The sequence below is a fragment of the Nannospalax galili genome, unplaced genomic scaffold (assembly GCF_000622305.1).
Source record: "Nannospalax galili isolate Female #2095 unplaced genomic scaffold, S.galili_v1.0 scaffold786, whole genome shotgun sequence".
NCBI lineage: Eukaryota > Metazoa > Chordata > Mammalia > Rodentia > Spalacidae > Nannospalax > Nannospalax galili.
This window is the reverse complement of record NW_008355774.1, coordinates 1182247-1208924: the sequence shown is the minus strand read 5'-3', so window position 1 is coordinate 1208924 and position 26678 is coordinate 1182247. Positions and strand designations below refer to the sequence as shown.

The 26678-nt window shown below is 45.0% G+C and overlaps 1 protein-coding gene across 9 annotated transcripts in view; it reads left to right on the top strand.

Annotated features, from left to right (window-relative positions):
* Dag1 (dystroglycan 1) overlaps window positions 1–26365 on the top strand; it is a 64480-nt gene extending 38115 nt beyond the window's left edge. For all 9 annotated transcript variants that reach the window (XM_029556144.1, XM_017803211.2, XM_029556141.1 and 6 more), the window contains 2 exons: window positions 5791–6190; window positions 22590–26365. In XM_029556144.1, the coding sequence (XP_029412004.1) occupies window positions 5906–6190; window positions 22590–24992 (2688 nt within the window). In that variant the 5' untranslated portion in view covers window positions 5791–5905 and the 3' untranslated portion in view covers window positions 24993–26365. The remainder of the gene's footprint in view (window positions 1–5790; window positions 6191–22589) is intronic.
* The last annotated feature ends 313 nt before the right edge of the window (window positions 26366–26678 follow it).

The following is a 26678-nucleotide window of genomic DNA, read 5'->3' as shown; positions in this document are numbered from 1 at the left end:
GGCCTTGAATTCACAGAGATCTGCCTGCCTCTGCCTTCCAAGTGCTGGGACCACGGGTGTGTGCCACCACGCCTGGCTCTTACTTATTTATTTATTTTTAAGACAAGGTCTCACTGTAGCCCAGTCTAATTCAGGTATATATCACCCATCTTATTTGTTTGTTTATTTATTTATTTATTTATTTATTTATTTATTTATTTATTTATTTATTTATTTATTTAGTATTTTGGGGGTAGGGTCTGCCTCATTGGTTTTGAATTCACCATGTATCCCAAGCTAGCCTCAAATTTGAGATCCTCATGCAACAACTTCTGCATTGCTGGGATTATAGGCCTGTTCCACCATGCCTGGCCTCTTTAGCTCCTCCAATACCTCAAGTATCTCTGTCCTCTGGGTGGTTTGTTAGAAACTGAGCAATGGAACTACTGCCACGCAAATTTGTCTTTCACCCTGTGTGCTGTGGCTGCAAGACATCTGTTCATAGAGCCAGGACCTTCACTAAGGCTCTGAGAGGTTCCCCTTTTCATAGTGTTGAATTTCACTGGCATATGGGCAGCCCTGAAAGCTCAGATTTCGTTCAGTGCACTGCACTGAATCCCTGTTTCCACCACTCATCCCTTAGTAGGAAAGCTTTGGCAGTTCCAGGCAGCCAGACTTCGGTGAGTTCAGCTGAGATATATTGGAGTCTTGAGTATTTCTTGGTGTCCCAAGAAGTATAAGTGGGTATCTTGTCAGGAACACTGAGTACCTTTTTCTCTTATGTTGTGGCTGCCAGGTTCTGTATGACCCTGGTTGAATATTTACCACTCTTTGGGTCTTGATCCCTGAAAGGAGGGAGAGGACCTCTGCACTGACCAAGAATAAGCATATGAGAATTTGTATCAAAAATTTTTCCAGGGCCAATGGGATAGCTCAGCTGGCAAAGGCACTCAGTGCTAAGCCTGATGATCTAACCCATATGGTGGAAGGAGAGAAATGACCTCCATATGCATGATGTGGCCCTCTCCTACCCAACCCCAAATAAATAAATGTTTAAAAATTGAAAATTAGGATAGAGGGACATTATACTATAGACGTGTGGATATCATCTATGAGATTCCTAGCACAGGAAGGCATGTTCCTTGCTTATAGAAAGCCAGCATCAGAAAGATTCAGGCTCTTTTCTCCCTAGAGCATGGAAAACTCACACATAGTAGTTGGAATTGTGCCCTGGACATTGCCTGACTGCTAAATGCAGAGCATTTAGTCATGCCTGTGAAATAAGACACTCCATGTGTCATCATATGTCCAGAGATAGTAGACTGAGCTTATGCTTTTGGTAGGATAGGGTGTGTCTCATAATTAATGCTGTTTTCAAATAAGCTGAGAACTTAAAATTGAATCCTGAGTGCTGGGATTCAAGGCGTGCGCCACCATGCCTGGCCCCTCTCCCCCTCCCTAACAAGACCAGCCTGGTCTACATAGCAAGTTCCGGGCCAGCTGGGGCTATAGGGGGAACTCATCTCAATAAGACCAAATGTGTGTGTGTGTGTGTGTGTGTGTGTGTGTGTGTGTGTATATTACTTAGGACAACTTGTGGGAATCATTCCTTTCCTTCCACCATGTAATGTAGGTCCTGGGAATCAAACAGGTCCATTAGGCTTGATGGCAAGAGCTTTTACCTGCTGAGGCCATCTCACTGGGTTTTTTTTTGGTCTTTTGGAGACAGCGTCTCTCTAGCCCCAGATGGCCTGTGTATTAGTCACGTTTCTGTTGCTGTGATAGAAACACCCAAGCAATTTATAGAAGGAAGAGTTTATTTGAGCTTACTGTTCCAGGGGAATTACAGTCTATCATGGCAGGGAGGCATGGTGGCTGGAGGTGGCTGGAGCAGGAGCAGCAGAAGCTAAGCTCTTATATCATCACAAGACTGATCAGAGATCTGGCAAGACTTAAGAACTCTCTAAGCCCACCCCCAGTGACATGCTTCCTCCAGGATAGCCACACCTTCTAAAACCTCCCAAAACAGCACCATCATCTGGGGACAAAATGTCCAAACACTTGGAGCCTATGGGGGACATTTTCAGCCTGGACCTCACTGTGTAGACCAGGCTGGCCTCGAACTCACAGAGATCTGCCTGCCTCTGCCTCCTGAGTTCTGGACTATAGGTGTGCCACCACCATGCCTGGTATGTGGCAGCACATCCAGCTGAAGATATATTTTGTATCACATGATTCAGCTGACTGCCTCCTGTTTCAAACACCCAGCAGAAAACAGACTAATACCACATATACCTGAGTATCTGCCATCCAGCATTGTCATACTACATGTTCTTCCATATTTTTATGATCTATTGAAGAAAAGTTGGGGTGGTAGTTCAGGCCTGTAGTTCTAACACATGTGGGCCAGTGGTACATATGCCTAGTATGTACAAACTCAGTGTTCAAGTCCTAGCACCAAAATGGAGAAAGACAAATAAAAACTTATGCTGGATGTGGTGGTACACACCTTTAATTCCAGCACTTAAGAGGCAGAGCCGGTAGATCTCTGTGCATTTCAGGCCAGCCAGAGCTAAGTAGTGAGACCCTGTCTCAGAAAGACCACCTCTGACTACTCCAGCTCCACTGCTTTTTTTCTATATAAATTTTAGAATACGTTTAACTATGTCCACAAAAGGCTGGATTTTTTTTTTTTTTTTTTTTTTTTTTTTTTTTTTTTTTTTGTCTTTTTTGAGACAGGGTCTCTCTGTAGCCCCAGCTGTCCTGGAACTCACTATGTAGACCAGGCTGGCCTTGACTCACAGAGATCCACCTGCTTCTGCTGGGATTAAAGGTGTGTGCCACCACGCCTGGCCAAAAGGCTAGAATTTTAATGAGTTGCATTAAACCCTGTATTTACTTCCTCGGCCTGTTGTAGAAAGATTACCATACCTTTAGTGGCTTAAACACACATTTATTTTTCTCAGTTTTGGAGACCAGAAGTCTAAAATCAAGGAGTTGGCAAAGGCTGAGCTCCCTCTGAAGACTGTGGAGGAGACTCCATTCCTTTTCTCCTCTAGCATCTGGTGGCTGCCAGCATCCTTTGACACTGCTTGGTTTGTGGCCACATTGTTCTGATCTTTGCCTCAGTTCTCACATCCCTTTTACCCTCTCTGTGAGCACAATTTCCTTTTGACAGTTGATTTAGATAATCTCACTTTGTCAAGACTTTTTAAAAAATTTGATCATTGGGGCTGGAGAGTTGGCTCAGCAGTTAAGAGTACTGGCTGCTCTTGCAGAGGATCTGATTTTGACTCCCAGCACCCACATGGTTGCTAACAATTGTCTGTAACTCCAGTTCCTGGGAATTTGACATTCTCTTCTTCATCTCTTGAGGGCATTGAATGACACTGGTGCACTTACATACATGCAAGCAATACACTCGCACACATAAAATAAATAAAAATGTGTGGGGGCGGGGGCACACATGCCACAGCATATCTGTTGAGGTTAAGACAAGTTATGAGTCTCAGTTCTCTTAGGTTATCAGGCTTGCAGTTAGGCAGCAAGTGTCTTTACCTACTGAGCTACTTTTCAGGCCCCATTGTTGTATTTTGTTTGAAACTCTTCATTGTATTTTAGCTGACCTTTGTGACACTGCTATGGTATGGGAAGGCCACAGCAGGTGTTGTTCCCTGTGTCTAGGGAGGTAGAAATAGGTTCCCTACTTAGCCTTTGTTGGCAATTGGAAGAATCCTTATTAACCCTAGGCAGTGTTGAAACTTCTGATACCACCAGCATGGAATGGGAGAGGTATTACTTCTAGATAGGCCTGGAAATCCTGGCTCCCCTAGTTTTCACTAACCTGGACTACAGGAAGAGGGTTGTCACACTGTTATTGATAAGAAGAGATAAAAATCCCACCCATCTGTGTGATCTTCTCTGATACTATCCCAGTTAGGCTGTCTGGGGCACCTTGTTATGAAAGTGGAAGTGTGGCCTTGGAGAGTGTATGAGTAGGGATGGGGCCATAGTTCTCTCCTGTGGTGTTTGACTAGTGTGGCGCTGTTGCTCCTTAAAACTTTGCTGTCTTGGGCTGGAGAGATGACTCAGTGGTCAAGAACACTGGCTGTTCTTGCAGAAGACCTGGGTTCAAATCCCAGCGCCCACATGGCAGCTGACAACTAATCTGTAACTCCAGTTCCAGGGGATCTGACAGCCTCTTCTGCCCTCTGCGGGCATTGCAGAGGTGCACATACCTACATGCAGGCAATACACGCATACACATAAAATAAAAATAATACATAAAATATTAAAAAAAAAATTTTCCTTACTGGGTCACCCCTTTGTCTTTGATTAGAGAGAGTAGACTTCTGTTGGGCCTTTTAATTGTCTCATTGGCTGGAATTTCTGGATTACTGTTTCTTCAGCTCCAAATTGGAACTATACAAGACAAAAAAACTCTGGAAACTACCACTCTGTTGTTCTTTCAAGACTGGTTTCCCTAATTGATCTGTGTCTTCTGTGCACTCTTTAGACTCTTATATTTATTTCATATAAAATACCTAGGGCTTTTAATTGCGTTTTGTGGGAAGGATTTAAGTAATGTCTACTCAGTCTTCCCCAAAATTCAATTAATTGTCTTTTTTATGTAATATTGTCTAATGCCTTTTAAAATTAAATCCTTTTCTTTGACATTTCACTGTCTTATAAAAGTTTTGAGGGTCTGTTTCTTTTTTTTTTTTAAGACGGGGTCTCCCTGTAGCCCCAGCTCTCCTGGAACTCACTATGTAGACCAGGCTGGCCTTGAACTCACAGAGATCCACCTGCCTCTGCCTCCCGAGTGCTGGGATTAAAGGCATGCGCCACCATGCCCAGCTTGAAGGTCTGTTTCTTATGTAACCCAATGGAGTTTATCAAGTGTGTGATAGAGAGGTGAGAGAACTTTCTGTGCTGTTCTGCATAGATGATTACTTGTTCTGGTGCCTTTGCAACTTAGGCAACTTAGTTTCATTTTCTTGAGGTTTCAATTGAATTTTAGTTCAAAAATAAATAACAGTAATAAGAATTTTTTTTTTCTTTTTTCTTTTTTTTTTTTTTGGGACAGGGTAGTCTTTTTGAGACAGGGTCTCCCTGTAGCTCCAGCTGTCCTGGAACTCACTATGTAGACCAGGCTGGCCTTGAACTCACAGAGATCTGCCTGCCTCTGCCTCCTGAGTGCTGGGACTAAAGGTGTGCCCTACCATGCCTGGCTTAAAATAATTTTTTAATTTATTCATTTTTATTCTGTGTGTTGTATCAGTGTTGTGCTTTCATGTATGTTAAGTGCACCATGTGAATGCAGTGCCTGAGGAGGTCAGAAGAGGGTGTCAGATCCCCTGGAACTGGAGTTACAGCTGGTTGTGAACTGCCATGTGGGTGTTAGAAACTGAACCCAGGACCTCTATAAGAACAGCCACTGTCCTTAACCGCTGAACCATCTCCCTAGCCCCCCTCCTTTTTTGTCTTTTCAAAACTACTCTCTCCCTTCAAGACAGTGGCCTAGGCTGACCTCAATCTCGCAAGAGATCTGCCGCCTCTGCCTCCTGGGTGCTGGGATTAAAGGCATGTGCTACCATTTCTGGATCTACATTCCATTTCCATACAAACTTCCATAATCCAATGTTATTTTATACTTAATGGATCTGTCAGTTTCCAGTGCTAAGTAGCTACATGTTGCTGACAAGCACAGGGGTAAGAGGCTTCTACTGAGGATTAAACACTTGGGAAGTTTATGATCCCCAAACTTGGGCATTGCTGAAGTCTGAATCTATTCATCTTTCTTTTTTTCAGGCTCCTGGTGCTGTAGGATGGAGCAGGTGTACAGAGGGTGAGGTCCCAACTCCGGGACCACGTTACTACTGGCTTCCTTGGCAAGACTGTCCGTGTGAGCAAACTTTAGCCTGAGATGAGGATGTCTGTGGGCCTCTGGCTCCTATACCCCCTCTGGGGAAGGACCTTTCTTCTCCTGCTGTCTGTGGCTTTGGCTCAGTCCCACTGGCCCAGTGAACCCTCGGAGGCTGTGAGGGACTGGGAGAACCAGCTGGAGGCGTCCATGCATTCAGTGCTCTCAGATTTCCATGAGGCTGTTCCCACTGTGGTTGGCATTCCTGATAGCACAGCTGTCGTTGGGCGCTCATTTCGAGTGACCATTCCAACAGATTTAATTGCCTCCAGTGGAGAAATCATCAAGGTAAGACTAGATAGAAAACATGAATGAAATGAAGAAAAGTTCCCACCTTCTTCCATTTTAGTTTTGATGTTTTTTGCTTTGATAAGTTTCAGCAGTGGGTTGCTCCCAGTTTTGAGGCTGTCATGATAAAAAGGCCTTTACGCCTTACTCTGCAAGGTCTCTGAATTATTTAGGGATTTGTTGGCAGGGCCTATTATGTATAGAAGAAAAGGTCACCAAGCTGGGCATGGTGGTGCACCCAGCCTTTAGCCCCAGCACTTGGGAGGCAGAGGCAGGTGGATCTCTGTGAGTTCAAAGTCAGCCTGGTCTACATAGTGAGTTCCAGGCTAGCTGGGGCTATAGGAAAGAAAAGGTCACCTTTCCTAAGCCATGAAATAAACCCCCAAATTCAGTACTTCTTTGTGCCTTGAGTTTAAAAAATAGCTGGGTTATGTGGCTTTGATGTATAGCATTTGTTAGTATGAATGAGGCCCTTGGGTAAATAACCCAGCACTGGAAAAAAATTTAAAATATATAAATAAATGTACCAATAAATATGATAGTTTTGGGACTGGAGAGGTGGCTCAGTGGTTAAGTGCACCCATTATTCTTTTTTTTTTTTTTAATCTCTACCCTGTCTCCCCAGCTGGCCTGGAACTCACTCTATAGATCAGGCTGGCCTCAAACTCACAGATATCCTCCTGCCCTCTGTCTTCTGAATGCTGGGACAAAAGGCATGTGCCACCATGCCCTGTCCACACGTTGACTAGTCTTACAGAAGACCTCGATTCAGTTCACGGAACCCACATGGCTGCTAACAACTGCCTGTAACACCAAGTCCGGGAATCTGATGCCCTCTTCTGGTCTCTGAGGATTTGCATGCAGGAGATGCATTTATGTATATGCAGGCAAAACACTCTATTAAAAAAAAAAAAATATTTTGAGAAAAAAAAAATGACAGCTTATTTTTACTAGTGTATCTATCTACTCACATAAGAAACAGTATTATGGGACTTCTGGGTGGCAAGCCTGAGACCTCAGTTTGATACCCAGAACCCATCCATGTAAAGGTAGGAGAGAACCAACTTCACAAAGTTATCCTCTGACTTCCACAGTTGCACTATGGCGCGTGCGCACACGCACCCGCACGTCTTCCCCATAACGTTTTTAGGACTGCCTAGATGGCTCAGTGGGTAAGGCCACTTGCCACATAGCCTGGTAATCAAGGGTTCAGTCTCCAGAATCCATGTAAAAGGTGGAACAAGAGAACTGACTGATATTTTGCGGCTGAGGAATTAGTCTAGTTGTACAACAGCTCTGCTAAAAACAACAAATTTTAAAGAAACCCACAAAAAAACCAAATTAACAAACTAAAATCCAAACTTAGAACCCAAACTTCACCTTTCCTATTTTTAGAAGCAATCCAGGGAGTGAGATCTGACTGAGATTTGTGTACGTGATGGAGATTTTGAAATGGGAAGCTTTTGTGTGAAAAACCTTTGAGGGCAGGTGGCTTTGTAGGTCCATATTGTTTCTGCTGAAACTCTCCCATGTGCCAGTATAGTAGGACAATAGATGTAGATAATGTATAGATAAATGGACATGACTGTGTTCTAGTAAAACTTTACTTAAGGGTCTGGCTAGATGGCTCAGCAGTTAAGAGCACTGACTGCTCTTGCAGAGGTCCTGGGTTTGATTCCCAGCACCCATATGGCGGCTATGAACCATCCTTAACTCCCGTTCCAGGGGAATCCGAAGCCCTCTTCTAACATCCACAGCATTGCTGACACGAGTGCGCTCACATACATGCAGGCAATATACTCATACACATAAAATAAAAATAATAATAACAAAAAACTTTACTTAAACGTAATGAACATGAAATTTAAATTCCATATAGTTTTCATGTCAAGAAATGCTATTTTGGGGGCTGGAGAGATGACTCAGCAGTTAAGAGCACTGGCTGCTCTTGTAGAAGACCTGGATTCAATTCCCAGCACCCACATGGTAGCTAACAACTGTTTGTTACTCCAGCTTCAGGGAATCTGGCGCCCTCTTCTGACCTTCATGGGCATTGGACAACATGGGTGTACTTAAATATGTGCAGGCAAACACTCATAAAATAAAACTAAAGAAATACTATTCTTAGCTGGGCGTGATCGCTCTGGCGCTGTCTTCTGACCTTCATGGGCGTTGGACAACATGGGTGTACTTAAATATGTGCAGGCAAACACTCAAAACTAAAAAAGAAAGAAATACTATTCTTAGCTGGGTGTGATTGCACTTGCCTGTAACCCCAGCATTTGAGAGATGGAGGCCCAAGGATCAGATGTTCAGGACCAGCTTTGACTACAGTAGTGAGTTTGAGGCTAGTCTGGACTACACAAGACCCTATTTGAAAAAAGAAATAGTAATCCCCCTCCCTGCCCCCCAGGTCATTTGAAAGTACAGAAACTATGGGCCAGACAGAAGCAAGTGGCAGCCCACATTTGACTCATGGCCATAATCCACTGACTTCTGTGCTACAATAATAATCTTTCCCTAGAGATGGGACTTAGAAAGAGACTAAAAATATTTGAAGATTTGTACTTTATAGTGGTGTTTTTTTGTTGGTTTGCTTTTTATCTGCTGTGTTTCTATATACATACACAGAGTGCTCTGGTTATTTATTGTGTTTAAAATATCAAAATGGCTGGGTGTGGTGGCACATACCTGTAGTCCCAGCACTTGGGAGGCAGAGGCAGGTGGAGCTCTGTGAGTTCAAGGCCAGCCTGGTCTATAGTGAGTTCTAAATCAATTTAAAAAAATCGTTTCTAGGTGGGAAAAAAAAAAAAAAAAAAAAAAAAAAAAAATCAAAGTTTTAAGGTTTAAAACATTAAGCTGTTTTGCTCAATATTTTACAGCCAGGATTTCCCTTATGAATTCAAGACTCATAACCTCATTTCTGCTTTCATAGCATTAGCTAGAGTGACTTATCTGGGGCCTGAGGCTCCATGTTCAAAATATCTCATTCATAGTTTTGGGTTCATGATGCCCTTTGGCACGAAGTTTACCTGGGGCTGGTCAGGGTTCTAGGTTTTTTTCCATGTAGACCTTTCCCTAGCTGGTTAGGTTTCCTCACGGTATGGCAACTGGGTTTTGTTGTTGTTTTGTTTTTTAGACAAGGGTCTCACTATATAGCTCCAGCTGGCCTGGATCTTGGTACTATAGACCAAATTTGCCACCTTGAACTCACAGAGATCTGCCTCAAGGTGTGAGCCACCAGGCCTGGTCAGAGCTGATTTTTTTTTTTTTTTTTTTTTTTTTTGGTCTTTTTTAGTCAGAGTCCCCCAGTAGTCCCAGCAGTCCTGGAACTCACTATGTAGACCAGGCTGGCCTTGAACTCACAGAGATCCACTTGGCTTTTGCCTTCTGAGCGTTAGGCATGCACCACCAAGCCCAGCCACAGCTGGGTTTTAAGAGTGAGTATTCTAAGCTGGGCTGGTGGTACACATAGTGCTGGGATTAAAGGTGTGTGCCACCATGCCTGGCTTGCCTAGATTTTGATTTGACCCTCTGAATATCCAAACCTGCCCTGGTTACTTTTGTTCCAGTGGTCATGGGAATGTTTTGCGTGGATCAATTTTTAAAAAATATTTATTTTTATTTTATGTATATGAGTGTATTACCTGCAATGCCTGTGTTGTGCAGTGCCCTCGCAGGTCAGAAGAGGGCATCACATCCCCTGGAACTGAAGTGGATGATTCTTAGCTGCCATGTGGGTGCTGGGAATGGAACCTGAGTCTTCTGCAAGAACATCTAGTACTCTTAACTGCTGAGCCATCTCTCCAGCCCCATGGATTAATTTTGATCAGAAGTATCTTGAACTGAAACAGCGAGCTGGATATTTGTAGTATTTGGCAGAGAGACGCATGTAACAGGCTTATTTACCAGGGGAGTTTTTTTTTTTTTTTTTTTTTCTTTTCTTTTTTTGGTCTTTTTGAGACAGGGTCTCCCTGTAGCCCCAGCTGTCCTAGAACTCACTATGTAGGCCAGGTTGGCCTTGAACTCAGAGATCTGCCTGCCTCTGCCTCCCAAGTGCTGCCACCATGCCCGGCAACCAGGGGAGTTTTACTGGGAAAACAGAATTTTATCTGCGCATATTTATCTAGAGAAAGCACAAAGTTGAGTAGCTGATGAGCCTGTGGGAATACAGATGAAGAACTGGGGGTACAGTTTAGTGGTAGAACACTTACCTAACACATGAAGCTCTGATTTTGATCCACTGTCCCTGAAAACACTCTTTTTCAAAACACTTTAAAAAAAAATTAATATTTTTTTGATTTTATTTTATGTGTGTGTGTGTATTGCCTGCATGTAGGTAAGTGCACCCGTGTTGTGCAATGCCTACAGAGGACAGAAGAGGCTGTCGGATCCCCTGGAACTGGAGTTACAGTTGTTAGCTGCCATGTGGGTGCTGGGATTCAAACCTGGGTCTTCTGCAAGAACAGCCAGTGTTCTTAACCTCTGAGCCATCTCTCCAGCCCCCCTGAAAACACTCTTAAGCATCAGAGCTGTGTGGATTGAGGGGTCTGGAGGTCAGAAAGCTTGACCTTATTCTTAGAGCTTTGGCTTCATTTCATGTGTGTGGTGCACTTAACATACATGCAGGCAGAACACTCAAAATGTTATTGCACCTGTGTTGTGCATTGTTCACCAAGGTCAGAAGATGGCATTGACGTTGGAACCCCTGGAACTGGAATTGCATGTGGTTGTTAGCTACCATGTGGATGCTAGAAATCCAACCCAAATCCTCTGCAAGTGCAGCTCATGCTCTTAACTGCTGCATGATATCTCTTGTCCCATACACAGATACTTTAAATAGACTCAAGATGATAACTGAATATATTCTTTAATTAAAAAATATTTATTCATGTGTACATCTGTGTCTGTGAGTGAATGGCATGTGTGTGGGGATATCCATTGAGGTCAGAAGAGGGAATTGAATCCCTTGGAGCTGGAGTTACAGGGGTTATGAGCCATTCAACATAGGTGCTAGGAACTGAACTCGGGTCCTTTGCCAGAGCATAAAGTATTCTTAATTGTTGAACCACCTCTCCAGGCTCTATATTTTAACTTCTTAATTTAATTAATTAATTAAAAATTAATCAATTAATGTGTGTATGTCTGTGTGTGGGAGCATGTGTTTCATGGTGCTCGAGTGAAGGTCAGAGGACAACTTGTGGGCATTGATTCTCTCTTCCCATGTAGGTCCCAGGGATTGAACTCAGGTCATCAGACTTGACAACAGTCACCCTTACCCACTGAACCATCTCACTAGGCCTGAATAAATATTTTTAACCTTTCTCATTTGTTATACCTTGATTTTTCTTCCCTTTTTCTGTTTTTGGTAGCCTCAGCTGGCCTGGAACTCACTATGTAGACCAGGCTGGCCTCCATCTCACAGAGATCCACTTAGGTGTGTGCTACCACACCTGGCCTCAATGCTTTAAAAAAATTTTTTTTTTTAAATTTATTTTTATTTTACATGCATGAGTATTTTGCCTGAATGTATGTAAGTGTATCCATGTTGTGCAATGTCTGCAAAGGCCAGAAGAGGAAATTGGATTCCCTAGAACTGGAGTTAAGGATGGTTGTTAACCTCTATGTAGGTGCTGGGAACTGAACCCAGCTTTTCTGCAAGACAGCCACTGCTTTTAACCACCGAGACATCTCTCCAGCCTCCATGATTTTTAATATACATTGGGAATGTAACTTTTAGCACTACTATCCCTCTCTTTCTTCCTCCATACATCATCCTCTTTATTCCTTCTTTATTCTCCCCAGGTTGAAATTTTATGATCACTGTCTTAAAGATTGTCGCTCTGGTTTTTTTGAGGGGTCTTTTTGAGACAGGGTCTCCCTGTAGCCCCATCTGGCCTGGAACTCACTCTGTAGACCAGGCTGGCCTTGAACTCACAGAGATCTGCCTGCCTCTGTCTCCCAAGTGCTGTGATTAAAGGCATGTGCCACCATGCCTAGCTGTAACTCTTTTATGTATGTATGTATGTATGTCTTTGAGGTAGGGTCTCCCTGTAGCCCCAGCTGGCCTGGAATTTGCTATGTAGACCAGGCTGTCCTCATAGTGATCCTACCTGCTGTTGCCTTCTGAGTGCTGGAATTAAAGGCAAGGGCCACCATGCCGGGCCTAACTTTATTTTATTTTTTTAGAAGTTTCTCCTCCTGATTAGTTAATTGCCTGTAATCTAAATACCCTTTTTGCAAAGTCAATAGAAAAGAAAAGAACTTGACCAAGTAGGTATGGAAGAAATTATTATAAACTCCCTGGAAAAATATGAGGTTCTTAAGAATGTTAAAGCCTTCAGAAGATAGCTACCTCCAGAGTGTGACATTGATACCAACAGCTGGGCATCTGAGGCATATATGCCAATTGAGAAGCCAAAATTAGAATCTTTGTGCTTTTATATGATCTCATTAAATCTACTAATTCACTTGGTAATTCATTATATATTTCATAAATAAAATGTATGAAAACAATATAATTCCCGGGGTACTTAATACTTTTCAATATATTCAGCTTAGAGATCCAAGATTCAAAACATGCTGTTAGCAAGAAATCTTGCAAACTATTCTTCAGGAAGAGGGTTCAGGATGGGGCAAGCCTATATCTTCTAGTCAGTTCACCATGTTACCTCAGAACCATCTCATTTTAGGTTGAGGCCTCATGTCTTTTGATTAGAGTATTAAATATCTTGCCCCTTGGTAGCAGATATTCTGGTTGATGCAGAAGTGACACAGATGTTGGGCCTGGGTCATTCCAGGTCATGCTATGGCCATAGCACCCATCATGGAGAAGCTCTAGCTGGTAGCCCCTTCATGGGCCTACTGCCTAGGCAGTCCTATACAAGCCAGCAACAGTTCAGGTTCAGTATCTCCTCTTCAAAATAATTGGGTGAGAAACAGGATGCAGCATTGTAGCTCAAGCCTATAATCCTGTCACTTAGGAGATTGAATCAGGATTTCTTCTAGTTTTGAGGCTGTGTGGGCTACAGAATGAGGCTGTCTGAAAACAAAAACTAAAACAAAATGGGTAGTAGGTGAGCAGTAACTTTTCATCTCCTGAAAGATGGGCTTTTCCTGTAAGCCTTTTGGGACAGCCTGTGAAGGTGGCTTTTTTCAGGGGGAGTCTTTTTTGAGACAGTCTTCCTGTAGCCCCAGCTGGCCTGGAACTTGGTATGTAGATCAGGCTGGCCTTGAATTCACAGAGATCCACCTGCCTCTGTCTCCTCAGTGCTGAGATTAAAGGCTTGGACTACCACATCTAGCTTGAGGATGGCTTTTTATCCCTGTTCTCCTCAGCCTTCTTCCTTCCAGACAATGTGGACTTTGCCTCAGCCCAAGATGTCGGCAGGCTGGGAGCAGCCCTTGCTGGGACTGTTCTCTGGGCTGCTGGCATGGGCCACCTAATTGTTCTCCTGAAAACAATGGGTATTCTTTCTAGGCCAGGAAGAGAGGTTCATGAAAGAAGCATTTCTTTGGATGCTTGAGAGCTTTGTGGCAATGCTGCCTGCGTGAGATGAACTGCAGTTTCTTCCTTCCTCCAGTGGGTGTTCCCTGGTTTTGAATGGACGCCTTGTAAGCATGGCACACTGGGAAATAAATGCAAGTTAGCAAGAAAGAAGGCATCCTTGGGAGTAGGCTGTCAGAATGGCATTTTCTCAGACTCATCAACTCAAATACTTATGATGGTATAGGCTTCTGTGTTTTTAAAAAAATTATTGACAAGAGATGAACAATAACATGACAGTAAAAATAGATGATGTCAGGACTTGGGTTGGAAGGCCTGATTTTGGGAATCTTTTTAGTAGTTATCACTATGTTTAACCTCTCTTTGGGGGAGAAAAAGATTAATTTTTAGGTGAGAATAGTTAACATCAGATAAAATGCTTCCATAACTCAGATCAGAAGAATACTGGCTGGACTGGATAATTATATTCAGAATGCAATCCTGTGGTCCTGGTCTTTGTGGTAGGAGCTGAGTAGAATTTTGACATTTCTAAATCTAGCAGTGGGACCAGTGATTATCCCTTGTAGGTGTGGCTCTGTTTTCACTTGGCAGAGGACCAGCCCCTTGCCACCCTCCTCTACCACAAACATGTGGAGAGAGGTCTGGCCTTCTGGACTCAAGCTAGACCTGTACTGTCTCCCTATGTGTAGCTCTATCTTCTGACTGCCATGCTCATCATTTGCAGAAAGCCACAGGGCAGCATTTGGTCATTATTGTAGTCCATGGCACAGACACAGGACAGTCCTGCGTGTGAGATGGCAGCAAGGCTCAGACTCCATTAGAATAACTATTTCTTGTGTCCTTGGTCATGACTACCTCATTTGGGAGTGTCCCCAGAGTGTCTTCTGTGGCTCTTGCCATAGATGGATGCAGGTTGGCCCAGCTGAATAGCTTGGCTGAAGGAGGGAGCTGAAGGGTCAAGGACCAGTGACCAACCCTCAGGGAAGGTAGGGAAGTTACTTTAGTAGGTGTCATAGGTCCACAGTATGGTTACCCAGGGCAGCAGCCTGTGCCACTTTGATAGGGACCCAAAAAAATTACATGGTGTATCTATAAGGGAACACAGGGAAAGACCCAACTTATACCCCAGAGGTTTTTATTGGAAGGTAACCACCACAGAGGCTCAAAGGACACACAAGAAAATTGGTAATATGAGGGAATTTTTTGTTTTAAACTAAGATCTCTATTACATGCCACCATCAGCTGTGAAAGTACTTACTCATCTCTCTAGAGTCTGTTTCCCTATAACTCCTGCATGGATATGATGTCTTGCAGGCCCTGAGTGATAGCACTCAGTGTTTTTTGGTTTTAGAAGCTCGTTAAAATTAATTCAGCCCTAGCGAGAGCCTGATTCTTCTGTTTTGTCTTTTTTGCTATATTTGGCTTGCTCAGACTGAGTAGAAACCTTTTTAATGAAGAGAAAGTAATGGAAACTCCTACTCACTTGCTCCATGTCTTAAAGGGTACTGTTCGGAATAAGCCTTTGGTTGTGTTTCATGGCATTTAGGCCTGTAGATGCTCACTCTCCCCCATTCTCACCCCCTTGTCAGTCTCTTGAATTCTGGTGTACTCTGTGCAAGAGAGCACTGGCAAAGAATCTGGAGGGAGTGTCCTGGAACTGAGCTTGTTAGTCTTCTCACAGTGCAGGCTGAAGGGTGATTAAAAGCTTTTAATCTGACATATCTGTACCCAGGGTGACTCCTTGTGGACATTGCTGGTAGTATTTGGAACTTTGTGGGACTGTTTAGGTTTTTGTGGTTTTGATTCTCCATGGTTTTGAATGCAGTTTATGGGTTAGGATTTCTGCAGCTGAGTATATGGCCATTTGAGATCTTGTTTTCTCAGTGCTGGGCTCTTCTTTCATCTCAAAAACATGTTATCTCCAAATGTTACTGAAACTGGAAAGCTATGTGCCCTTTTAGATAGCATGTAGCCCATGTGCTCTCAAATTGGGCTTCTTTGTATGCTTTTTGTTTCCTGTAGATGTACCACTAACTGCTGCAGAATAGCTGCTGCAAGACCAGCAGGCCTAGCTCCCACAGCTCCAAGATGGTGTTGATGTTTGCCATGGAAGCTGGAGTCTAAGAAAGTTGAAGGAATTCCGTGGTGGGGACCAGCCTGTGACCACAAACACATAGACTGCTGCTGCAGAGTACCTCATACAGCCCTGATTCCTGCTTTTCCTGACCTGACATAGCTAGCACAGATTATGGTGATGTGGATGGAGCTCATGGCTTCATATCTGTTAGGTAAATGCTCTACCACTGAGGTACACCCCAGTATCAAGACAGAAATTTTTATAACTGGGTAAACTACAGACTTTGAGATAGCCAAAATTCCATGTATAGGTGTACAGAATCAGGGATACCAGTTTTAAATTGAAGAGGAAGAGGTGATTGTCAGTCTTTGGGCTCTCACTTGTAGCAAGGCATCCCCCTCTTCCCCTGAACCCCCTCAGGGTTTCCACTTAGTCTTGACAGACAAATCTGCATAAACAAGCAGCTCCTGAAAATCTCTACCTGGTTCCCTGTAGGTTCTGGGCTTTCCCTTGCCTGTAGGATCCCTGCACCCCTTAGAGGCTTTTGGGTGTGAATAGGAACTCAAAACCCCACTGTGTGCTGGCTCCAAAGCCAGCTGGGAAGGAGGACTGGGAAGTGGAGCCTTGGGCTGTTGGGCATTACATTGGGGCTGAAGAGATGACTCTGAGGTTAAAAGCCTTGCTGCTCTTGCAGAGGACCTGGGTTTAGTTCCCAGCACCCACGTGGTGGCCCACAACTGTCTAACTCCAGTCCCAGAGGATCTAATGTTTTCTTCTGGCCTTTTTGGGTTTTCTCTCCTCTCCTCTCCCCTCCCCCCTCCCCTCTCCCCCTTCCTCTCCCCCTCTTCTTTTTCTCCTGTAGCCCCAGCTGGCCTGGAACTCACTGTGTAGACCAGGCTGGCCTTAACCTCACAGAGGTCTGCCTGCCTCTGCCTCCCAGGTGCTGGGACTAAAGGTGTGTATCACCACGCCCAGCTTCTTCTGGCCCCTTTGGAAACCAGGCATGCATGTGGTACATATACACACATGCAGGCAAATCACTCATACACCAAAAAAATAAAAATAAATAAAATCTTATGTATTCCAGGCTGACTTCAAACTCTGTGTAGCTGAGGATGACCTTGAACTTTGGATCCTGCTACCATGTCTGGTTTATGCAGTACTAGAGATCAAACCTAGAGCTTTGAGCATGCTAGGCAAATACTCTTCAAACTGAGCTAAATACCCAACCCTAAAATTAAAAAAAGGAAGAAAGAAGCCTTACATGGTTTACTGGGCCTTTTCACAATCCATAGGAGCAGGTGTGAACTAGTATTAGCCGAGTCTGGCATGTGCCTGGCTTCAGAATCGCAGCTGGATAGTTTTATTTCCTTCCTTTCACTGATACACTGAGACTGAGATTGGGTGAAGCCTTAGCTTGCCCAGAACTGTTCATAGACAGAGGGCTCTTGCTTTGTTAGGGGAGAACAGATATCCTTAAGCACCTTTGTGGTGAGCCAGACCACAAGATGAGTGCCCTCAGGACAGAGTTGCTACTAGTGACTCTTGGAGCTGTGGATACTTGTCAGCCCTTCAGGCATATTCAGACTTCTGTAAATAGCAAATGCAAAAATGCCAACTTCCTGTGACTTGGCTAAGTTCCTATTGAAATCAAGTTCCTGTGGTTTCCTTCCCACCCCCCTTTTCCTTAGAAAATCTCACTGTGTAGTCCTGGCTGACCTGGAACTAGCTATGTAGACCAGACCAGTCTACCCCCCTGTTCTCCTAGTGCTGGGATTAAAGGTGTACACTATTGCACTTATGACCTTTATATTAAAATGAGCCATTGTCACTGAAAGGGTTGCCTGGGTTTTTTTTTTTTGTACCAAGATCCTTGGAAATAAAAGGCTAATGTCCTGATTAGTACCTTTCTTTCCCATCTGAGGAGCACCCAGGAGAATGTCTGCTTCAGTACTGTAGATCCAGGTTGGCCTCCTATATCCTGCAGCTAATAGTGTCTGGGGCTCCAGGACACTGATGAGCCAGAACCCAAAGAAGGGAAAGCAGTTGGATAGGTTGGAGAGGCTTGGCTCTGTTTTTCTGACAGTTTGCTCTGAAAATCAGCGTAGGTATGGTGGGGATGGCTGCAGTTATAGCTCAGAAGAATGCTTACCTAGCATGTATGAAGCCATTCCCAGGACTACATAAAACCAGCTATAGTGATGCATAACTGCACTTAGGAGGTAGAGACAGGAAGAACAGAATTTTAAGGACATCCTCACAAATGTATCTAGTTTGAGGCCAGCCTGGGTTACAGGAGACCTTGCTAATGAATGAATGAATCAGTAAATGAATAGTATTGGGAAAGGATAATGAAAGAATTTGTTGACAATCAAAATACTCCCCTGCCCTCGTTTTTGTCCTCCCTTGAGATAGCCTCCCAAGTAGCTGTAACTATAGGCCCAAGCCAAACCTCCTGGCTTAAAATCACCAGTTCGTATATGGCATCTGCCAATTTGAAATTGAGCATTATAATTTGAGTTAGTAAAACCTATGGTTTTGGGGGTAGGGTTTAAAAAATGAGGCTTATGTTCATATTTGTTACATGATATTAACATGTTTTAATGTTACTTGGCATAGTTAAATGTTTGGCTTCCAAGGCTGGCTATATGGCAGTCTTGGCCATAGAGTGGCTGGAGTTTATTTATTCCATAGAAATTATCTCACATCAACTTCGACTCTTGGGCATCAGTAGAATAGGAAGACTGGGAAGCTTGGAGGAAGTGGGGCTTTTCTGTTTTCAGGGTTGCAAAGCACTGTTGTGTATTTGGAGACAACTAGCAGAATCATCATGCTGCTTGTTCATCCTTGCTGATGAAAGACAGGCTTGAACAGAGCTGCCTGGCCACTCAGGTGTGTCCCATGGGTCCTGTCAGCCATTTGGCTTCCGCCTCTGAAACGTATCCTGGTCTGTGCCAACCCCGTGAAGTCTTTGCAAGTAGTTTCTCTTTGGCTGACTTTGGCTGGCCCTCCATTCCAGACTTTTCATCGCCTCCCCCTCTGTCAAACCTATCTTCCTTCTGTCCCATATGAGTACCCATTCCAGTAATGGTTGTTGAGATGGAATGGGGTTCAGGAAACATTCTTAGGTGGATAGAGACCCTGCTTCACAATTCAACTCACCAACTCTGTTACCCCCGCCCCCCAACTACTACCTACCATTCCTGTAAACTATCTCATGGGTTCCTCATGGTTCTAGGAACATGCCGTTTGCTTGCTCCTTACATCTTTGCATCACTTACTTTTGTTTATTTTACTACAGAATAAGAACCCAACCTTTGCTTTTTTGTGTTTACGTGTGGATGTAGAAGTTTTCATAGCTAACATAAGTGAACTGAAAAAAAAGCTTAGCCTTTTCAGCCAAAACAATTGAAATATGTATTATTTTTTGTAGCTAAAATGATTTTTTTGAGGCAGGGCCTCCCTGTAGCCCCAGCTGTCCTGGAACTCACTATGTAGACCAGGCTGGCCTTGAACTCACAGAGATCTCCCTGCCTCTGCCTCCCAAGTGCTGGGATTAAAGGTGTGTGCCAGTACGCCTGGCTTTTTTTGATCTTTTTGAGACAGGGTCTCCCTGTAGCCCCAGCTGACCTGGAACATGCTGTGTAGACCAGGCTAGCCTTGAACTCACAGTGATCCGCCTGCCTCTGCCTCCCGAGTGCTGGTGTGGGGACTAAAGACATGTGCCACCATGCCTGGCCTTTTTTTTTTTTCTTTTTTTTTTGAGACAGGATCTCCCTGAAGACCAAGCTGGCCTCCATTTCACAGAGATCCTCCTGCCTCTGCCTCCTGAGTGCTGGAACTACAGGCGTGCACCACCATGCCCAGCTTGTAGCTAAAATGACTTTTAAGGAAAGTATAGTTAGTGCTTTTCATGGATTTGGAAGGCTTGTTTATTATAGCTATATTAACATTTCTGTTTGAATGACAAAGTAGGAGATTCTTTGGTACATTAATGGTCCACTGTAAAGTTGGTGAGGTCACAAAAAAAGCAAACAAACACCATGAAAAACTAAATCTTTAGTGAGTGGTTCAGAGAGTAATAAGAAAGTACCCTCACTGGTGGTTATCTCCTCATAATCTCAGGTTGACGTCTACTCTCAGGTTGGTAATAGTGTATCTGAACCAGTTTGAGGTTGGGAAAGTAAAATGTCTCTGGTGTAAGGTTCCTGCCTAGACACCTGTGTCCTGGTTGCAAATCTCAAATTTGAACTGGGGTCCCCTACAAACACGCAGGTTCCTAGGAAAACCTAGATAACTGCAGCCACTGGGGAGCCCAGCAGACGTGGCTTTAGCCCTCATGCCACCGGAAAGGCAGCATTTTAGTCTGTGTTAGCAAGTCATGGCCTTAAAGAATATCTCTGAGGCTGGCGATGGAGCTGTACCTTCTTTTGGCTCTTGCATCTCTGGACTTGGAGACAGAACCATTGGGTTGAAATGAAAGCACTTTCAGTTTGAGCAGAGAATGAGTGCCTTTTATTGCATAAGAGACAGGAGTAGATGTTCTACAAAGGTGAGAGGAGCTACAGATGGGGTCTGGGCAAGAGGCAAGTATTAATTTCTCTCTTGTCAGCTGATAGAAGTTTCTGTGGGTGGGATTCCTTCTTAAGGGCTTTGAATATTTCCAGTTATGTCATTGTGGAAAAGGACTTCCACACTGAAAGAAGTTTGAATGCTGCTTTTGGAGATGTTAGATGAGCTTTTCAAAAATTTTCAAAATTTACTTTTATGTGTATGAGTGTTTTACTTGTATGTATGTAAGTGCTCCTGTGTTGTGCAAAGTCCACAGGTGCCAGAAGGGGTATCAGATCCCCTGGAACTAGAGTTATACAGGTGGTTTTTAGCTGCCATGTGGGTGCTGGAAATTGAACCCAGGTCCTCTTTAAGAGCAGACAGTGCTCTTAACAGCTCAGTCATCTTTCTAGCCTGAGATGAGCTTCTTAGGACTGACTCTTCTATGTCAAGGGCATAAGCAGTTTGTGTTTCTTTCTCATACCTATTTGACTAGAGAACTTTTAAAGACCAGAGATGACTTTTTTTAGAGCCCCAGTTGACCTGGACTTTGCTGTGTAGACCAGGCTACAGATCTTACAGAGATCTGCCTGTCTGCCTCCCAAATGCTGGGATTAAAGGCATTGTGCCATCATGCTTGGCTTTTTTGTGTGTTTTGTTTTGGAGACAGGTTTTCATATATCCTAGGTTGGCCTCAAACTCACTATGTGCCACCATGTCGAGTTTATGCAGTGCTGGAGATTGAACCCAGGGCTTGGCGTCTCTTAGGCAAGCACTCTTATTAGTTGAGCCCAGTCCTGAGACCAGTCTTGAGATTCCTTTGGCAGACACTGTTCTAGAATAGTTGATCCTAGTTCCCCTACCTTGGATACTTCAGGTTTTCTTGGGGATTGAGAAGCAGGATTGAGAAAGGAGTTACGACTAACTGTATTTGCTACAAAAGTATGTTCCTTACCCTTGTATATATAAGCAGTGATTGTAAAGCAAGTCATTTTGGTATGTTGACCTTCCTTATACCTAGACTTGTGTGCTTTTCCGCTTGTGTGCAGGCAAGGCACTCCAGGCCAGTTATAGGACCTAAGCAAAAGCATGGTGTCTGTGGAGGGTAGTAGGGAGGCTAGAAAGAAGCTTTAGGCTGGGATAAGGTATTCTGACTTGATTCTGCAGGTAGAGAAGGCAAGTAGGTGGTGGCTGTGTCACTTGCAAAAGTCCACAATATTCTTTGTTTTTTGTGCTTTCACTGGTTTTCTTTGTTTTTAAAGATTTTTGTTGTTGCTTTTGTTTTTTTGAGGCAGGGTCTGACTATGTAGTACTGGCTGGTCTGGAGCTCACTATGTAGACTAGGCTGGCCTTGAACTCAGAGATGTGCCTGCCTCTACTTCCCAAGTGCTAAAGGTGTGCACCACCATGCCTTGCAAGATTTATTTTTATTTGTGTGTGTGTGTGTGTGTGTGTGTGTGTGTGTGTGTGTACCTGCATGATATATGCACGAGGGGCGGCGCTAGCGCTCAGAGATGGCTGCCTCTACTTCCCCCGTGCGAAAGGTGTGCGCCACCATGTGTTGCACGATATATTTTTATTTGTGTGTGTGTGTGTGTGTGTGTGTGTGTGTGTGTGTGTACCTGCATGAAGTTATGTGTACTGCATGCTTGCATGCAAGGTGGGCACAGATGCCAGAAGGTGTTGGATCCTCTGGAACTGGAGTTAAAGGAGCCTGTGAGCTTCCCAGTGTGGGATGCTGGGAACTGAGTTCAGGTCCTCTGGAAGAGTAGCCAGTACCTGTTCTTTACTGCTGAGTCATCTCTCTAGTCCTGTTGGTTTGTTTTTAGAGATGGGGTCTTGAACTGTAGCCAAGGCTGCCTTTGAACTCATGGAAGTTCTCCTACCTCAGCCTCCTGACTGCCGGAATTACAGGTATGCACTACTATGACCAATGAAAATTCACAGTGTTTTTAATTGTCATGGCATCTTCTTTGGAATGAGGTGTGTTTGTGTACCAGCACTGATGTTCCCCCAATGCATGGCCTCTGGTGAATTATCTTCCTTCCATGCTAGTCCCACTGGTAGTCCCAGTCCTTCATGTCATATGATTGGGAACTACTGGTCTCCTCTGGAGGATATGAGATATATTTCCCAACAGGAATTCTGAATTATTCCTTTAGCCTATCAAATAACTCAGGCTAGGCCAGTGGTTTATTGTGGTGATAACTTTTAGGTTATGCAATGATGATAGGACTTACATCTCATGCTTTTTTTTTTTCTAGGTATCTGCAGCAGGGAAGGAGGCCTTGCCATCTTGGCTACATTGGGACCCACAGAGTCACACCTTAGAGGGCCTTCCCCTTGACACTGATAAGGGTGTACATTACATCTCAGTCAGTGCTGCACGGCTTGGGGCCAATGGGAGCCATGTCCCCCAGACCTCCAGTGTGTTCTCTATTGAGGTCTACCCTGAGGACCACAATGAACCACAGTCTGTGCGGGCAGCCTCACCAGACCCTGGTGAGGTAGTATCATCTGCTTGTGCTGCTGATGAGCCTGTGACTGTTCTGACAGTGATTCTGGATGCTGACCTCACCAAGATGACCCCAAAGCAAAGGATTGATCTCCTGAACAGGATGCAGAGCTTCTCAGAAGTAGAACTTCACAACATGAAGTTAGTGCCGGTAGTGAATAATAGACTGTTTGACATGTCAGCCTTTATGGCTGGCCCAGGAAATGCCAAGAAAGTGGTAGAGAATGGGGCTTTGCTGTCCTGGAAGCTAGGCTGCTCTTTGAACCAGAATAGTGTGCCTGACATTCGAGGTGTGGAAACCCCTGCTAGGGAGGGTGCTATGTCTGCCCAGCTTGGTTACCCTGTGGTGGGTTGGCACATTGCCAATAAGAAACCCACTCTTACCAAACGAATCCGGAGGCAGATCCATGCCACACCCACACCTGTTACTGCCATTGGACCCCCAACCACAGCCATCCAGGAACCACCTTCCAGGATAGTGCCTACCCCCACATCTCCAGCCATTGCACCTCCAACAGAGACCATAGCTCCTCCTGTTAGAGATCCTGTTCCTGGGAAACCCACGGTCACCATTCGGACTCGAGGTGCCATTATTCAGACCCCAACCCTGGGCCCTATCCAACCTACTCGGGTGTCAGAAGCTGGCACCACAGTTCCTGGCCAGATTCGCCCAACATTGACCATTCCTGGCTATGTGGAGCCCACAGCAGTTGTTACTCCTCCAGCATCTACCACCAAAAAGCCACGAGTATCCACTCCAAAACCAGCAACGCCTTCAACTGATTCTTCAGCTACTACGACTCGCAGGCCAACCAAGAAACCACGGACACCCCGACCTGTGCCCCGGGTCACCACTAAAGCTCCCATTACCAGATTGGAGACAGCCTCCCCACCTACTCGCATCCGTACCACCACCAGTGGAGTACCCCGAGGGGGAGAACCCAACCAGCGGCCAGAGCTTAAAAACCACATTGACAGGGTCGATGCTTGGGTGGGTACCTACTTTGAGGTGAAGATCCCATCAGACACCTTCTATGACAATGAGGATACCACTACTGATAAGCTCAAGTTGACCCTGAAGCTGCGAGAGCAGCAGCTGGTAGGCGAGAAGTCTTGGGTTCAGTTCAACAGCAATAGCCAGCTCATGTATGGCCTGCCTGACAGCAGCCATGTGGGAAAGCATGAGTATTTCATGCATGCCACAGACAAGGGGGGTCTGTCTGCTGTGGATGCCTTTGAGATCCATGTTCATAAGCGTCCGCAAGGGGACAAGGCTCCTGCAAGGTTCAAGGCCAAGTTTGCAGGTGACCCAGCACTAGTGGTGAATGACATCCACAAGAAAATTGCCTTGGTGAAGAAGCTAGCCTTTGCCTTTGGGGACCGAAACTGCAGTACCATCACCCTCCAGAATATCACCCGTGGCTCCGTTGTGGTTGAATGGACCAACAACACTCTGCCCCTGGAGCCCTGCCCCAAGGAGCAGATCATAGTGCTGAGTCGCAGGATTGCTGATGAAAGTGGGAAACCTCGGCCTGTCTTCTCTAATGCCCTGGAGCCAGACTTTAAGGCCATGAGTATTGCTGTGACAGGCTCAGGCAGCTGTCGGCACCTCCAATTTATCCCTGTGGCACCACCCTCTCCAGGCACCTCAGCAGCACCAGCCACAGAGGTGCCAGACAGGGACCCTGAGAAGAGCAGTGAGGATGATGTTTACCTGCACACAGTCATTCCAGCTGTCGTGGTTGCAGCCATCCTGCTCATTGCTGGAATCATTGCCATGATCTGCTATCGCAAGAAGCGGAAGGGCAAGCTGACCCTTGAGGACCAGGCCACCTTTATCAAGAAGGGGGTGCCTATCATCTTTGCAGATGAGCTGGATGACTCCAAGCCCCCACCCTCTTCCAGCATGCCACTCATCTTGCAGGAGGAGAAGGCCCCTCTCCCGCCTCCTGAGTACCCTAACCAGAGTGTGCCCGAGACCACTCCTCTGAACCAGGACACTGTGGGAGAGTACACGCCCCTGCGGGATGAGGATCCTAATGCACCTCCCTACCAGCCTCCCCCACCCTTCACAGCCCCCATGGAGGGCAAGGGCTCCCGTCCCAAGAACATGACCCCATACCGGTCACCCCCTCCGTATGTACCCCCTTAACCCACAAGCGCCTGGGTGGAGGCAGGAGTAGGGCAGGGGTCTGGAGACAACTCGGTGTTGTCTGTAGAGACAGGTGAACCTCAGACTACCGCCCACTGGTAGCCAACACCCGACCTAGCACACTGACACACGGGGCCTGGACAAGCCCACCCTCTCTGGTCCTCCCAAACCCCAAATCTGCTGGAGAGACTTTGGGGACTTTTTATTTTTATTTTTTGCCTAACAGCTTTTTGTTTGTTCATAGAAAATTCTTCGCTGCGTTTTTGATGGCTGGCTCTGAAAGCACTGTTGAGCAGAGGTAGAAGGAGGGAGCGAGGAACCGTGAATGAACTTGCAGGCAGTGCTGGGTATCCCCAGCTCTCTGCGTTTTGCCTTTAACACTAACTACTGTTTTTTCTATTCACGTGTGTCTAGCTGCAGGATGTAACATGGAAAACAGTAGCTAAAGATTAAATTCAAAGGACTTTCAGAAGTTAAGGTTAAGTTTTTACATTTAATCTGCTGTTTACCTAAACTTGTATGTATAATTTTTGGGGTGGGTATGGGGAATTGCTTTGCTAAAAATAAGCTCCCAGGGTGTTTCAAACTTAGAGAAGACCAAGGGACAGTATTTTTTATCAAAGGAATCCTATTTTTTCACACTATGTCAACTTGGTTGCTCTGATACCCCAGAGCCTGACTGAGGGCCTCCTGGTCCTGGCTCTGGTGCCAGGGCCCTGGTGCTGGGTTTGCTCTCCCGCTGTTGGCCAGGGGCTGGAAGCTGGAGGGACCTCTTGGGCCATGGACATCCCGACCTCCACCCCATGCACCCTAGTGGCCCACCACCAAGGGGGGGTCTTCATTTCCATGGAAAAGGGACTCCAAGAGGCATTGGTGGCTGTGGCCCCCAACCTAGGTGCTCCAAGGTGGGCCAGCTGCTCATGGGGGCACCTGGGAAGGTCGAAGGACTCGACCACATCAACCCATTTTCTTTCTCCCTTCTCTGTGGGTTTTTGTTTTGTTTAGTTTTTCTTTGCTTTTTTCCTTCCCTCCTAAAAGGAATGTCATGGTTTTTGAAACACTCAGTGGGGGACATTTTGGTGAAGATGCAATATTTTTATGTCATGTGATGTTCTTTCCTCACTTGACCTTTGCCACTTTGTCCCGCCTGTCCACAGCCCAGTCCAGCATACCCCATCCCTTTTCTCTGGCGCTCCAGTCCCAGGCCTTGGGCCTGAAATACTGGAAAAGGTCTGGTGACTGGGGAGGAGTGCCAGCAATAGTTCATAGTAAAAATCTGTGGGCTCTCAAAGCTAATTTTTTACTAAAGTTTTTATACAGCCTCAAATTGTTTTATTAAAAAAAAAAAGATTAAAAACGGTGATACTTAACAGCAGTTTGTACGAGCTCTTAGTGTTGATTCCTTGGAACTGATGGCTTTGCTCATTTTGATTTCCCCCCTTTTCCTAATGGGTTACATTTTGGACATACTTGGAGGCCTCTTTTGCCTTTTTTAGCAGAACATCCATCCATCCATCTGCATCTCTGTCCCATGACTCAGGGGCACCCACTCCACTTTTATTTCCCTTCCTTTGGAAGAAACCATTTTGAGCATGCCTTTTCTTAATGTCTTGAGTTATTTTTGGTACTTTTTAGGGGAGGAATACCTTTTGCAATAATGTATCCCTTCCCTGATCTAGGGTGGGT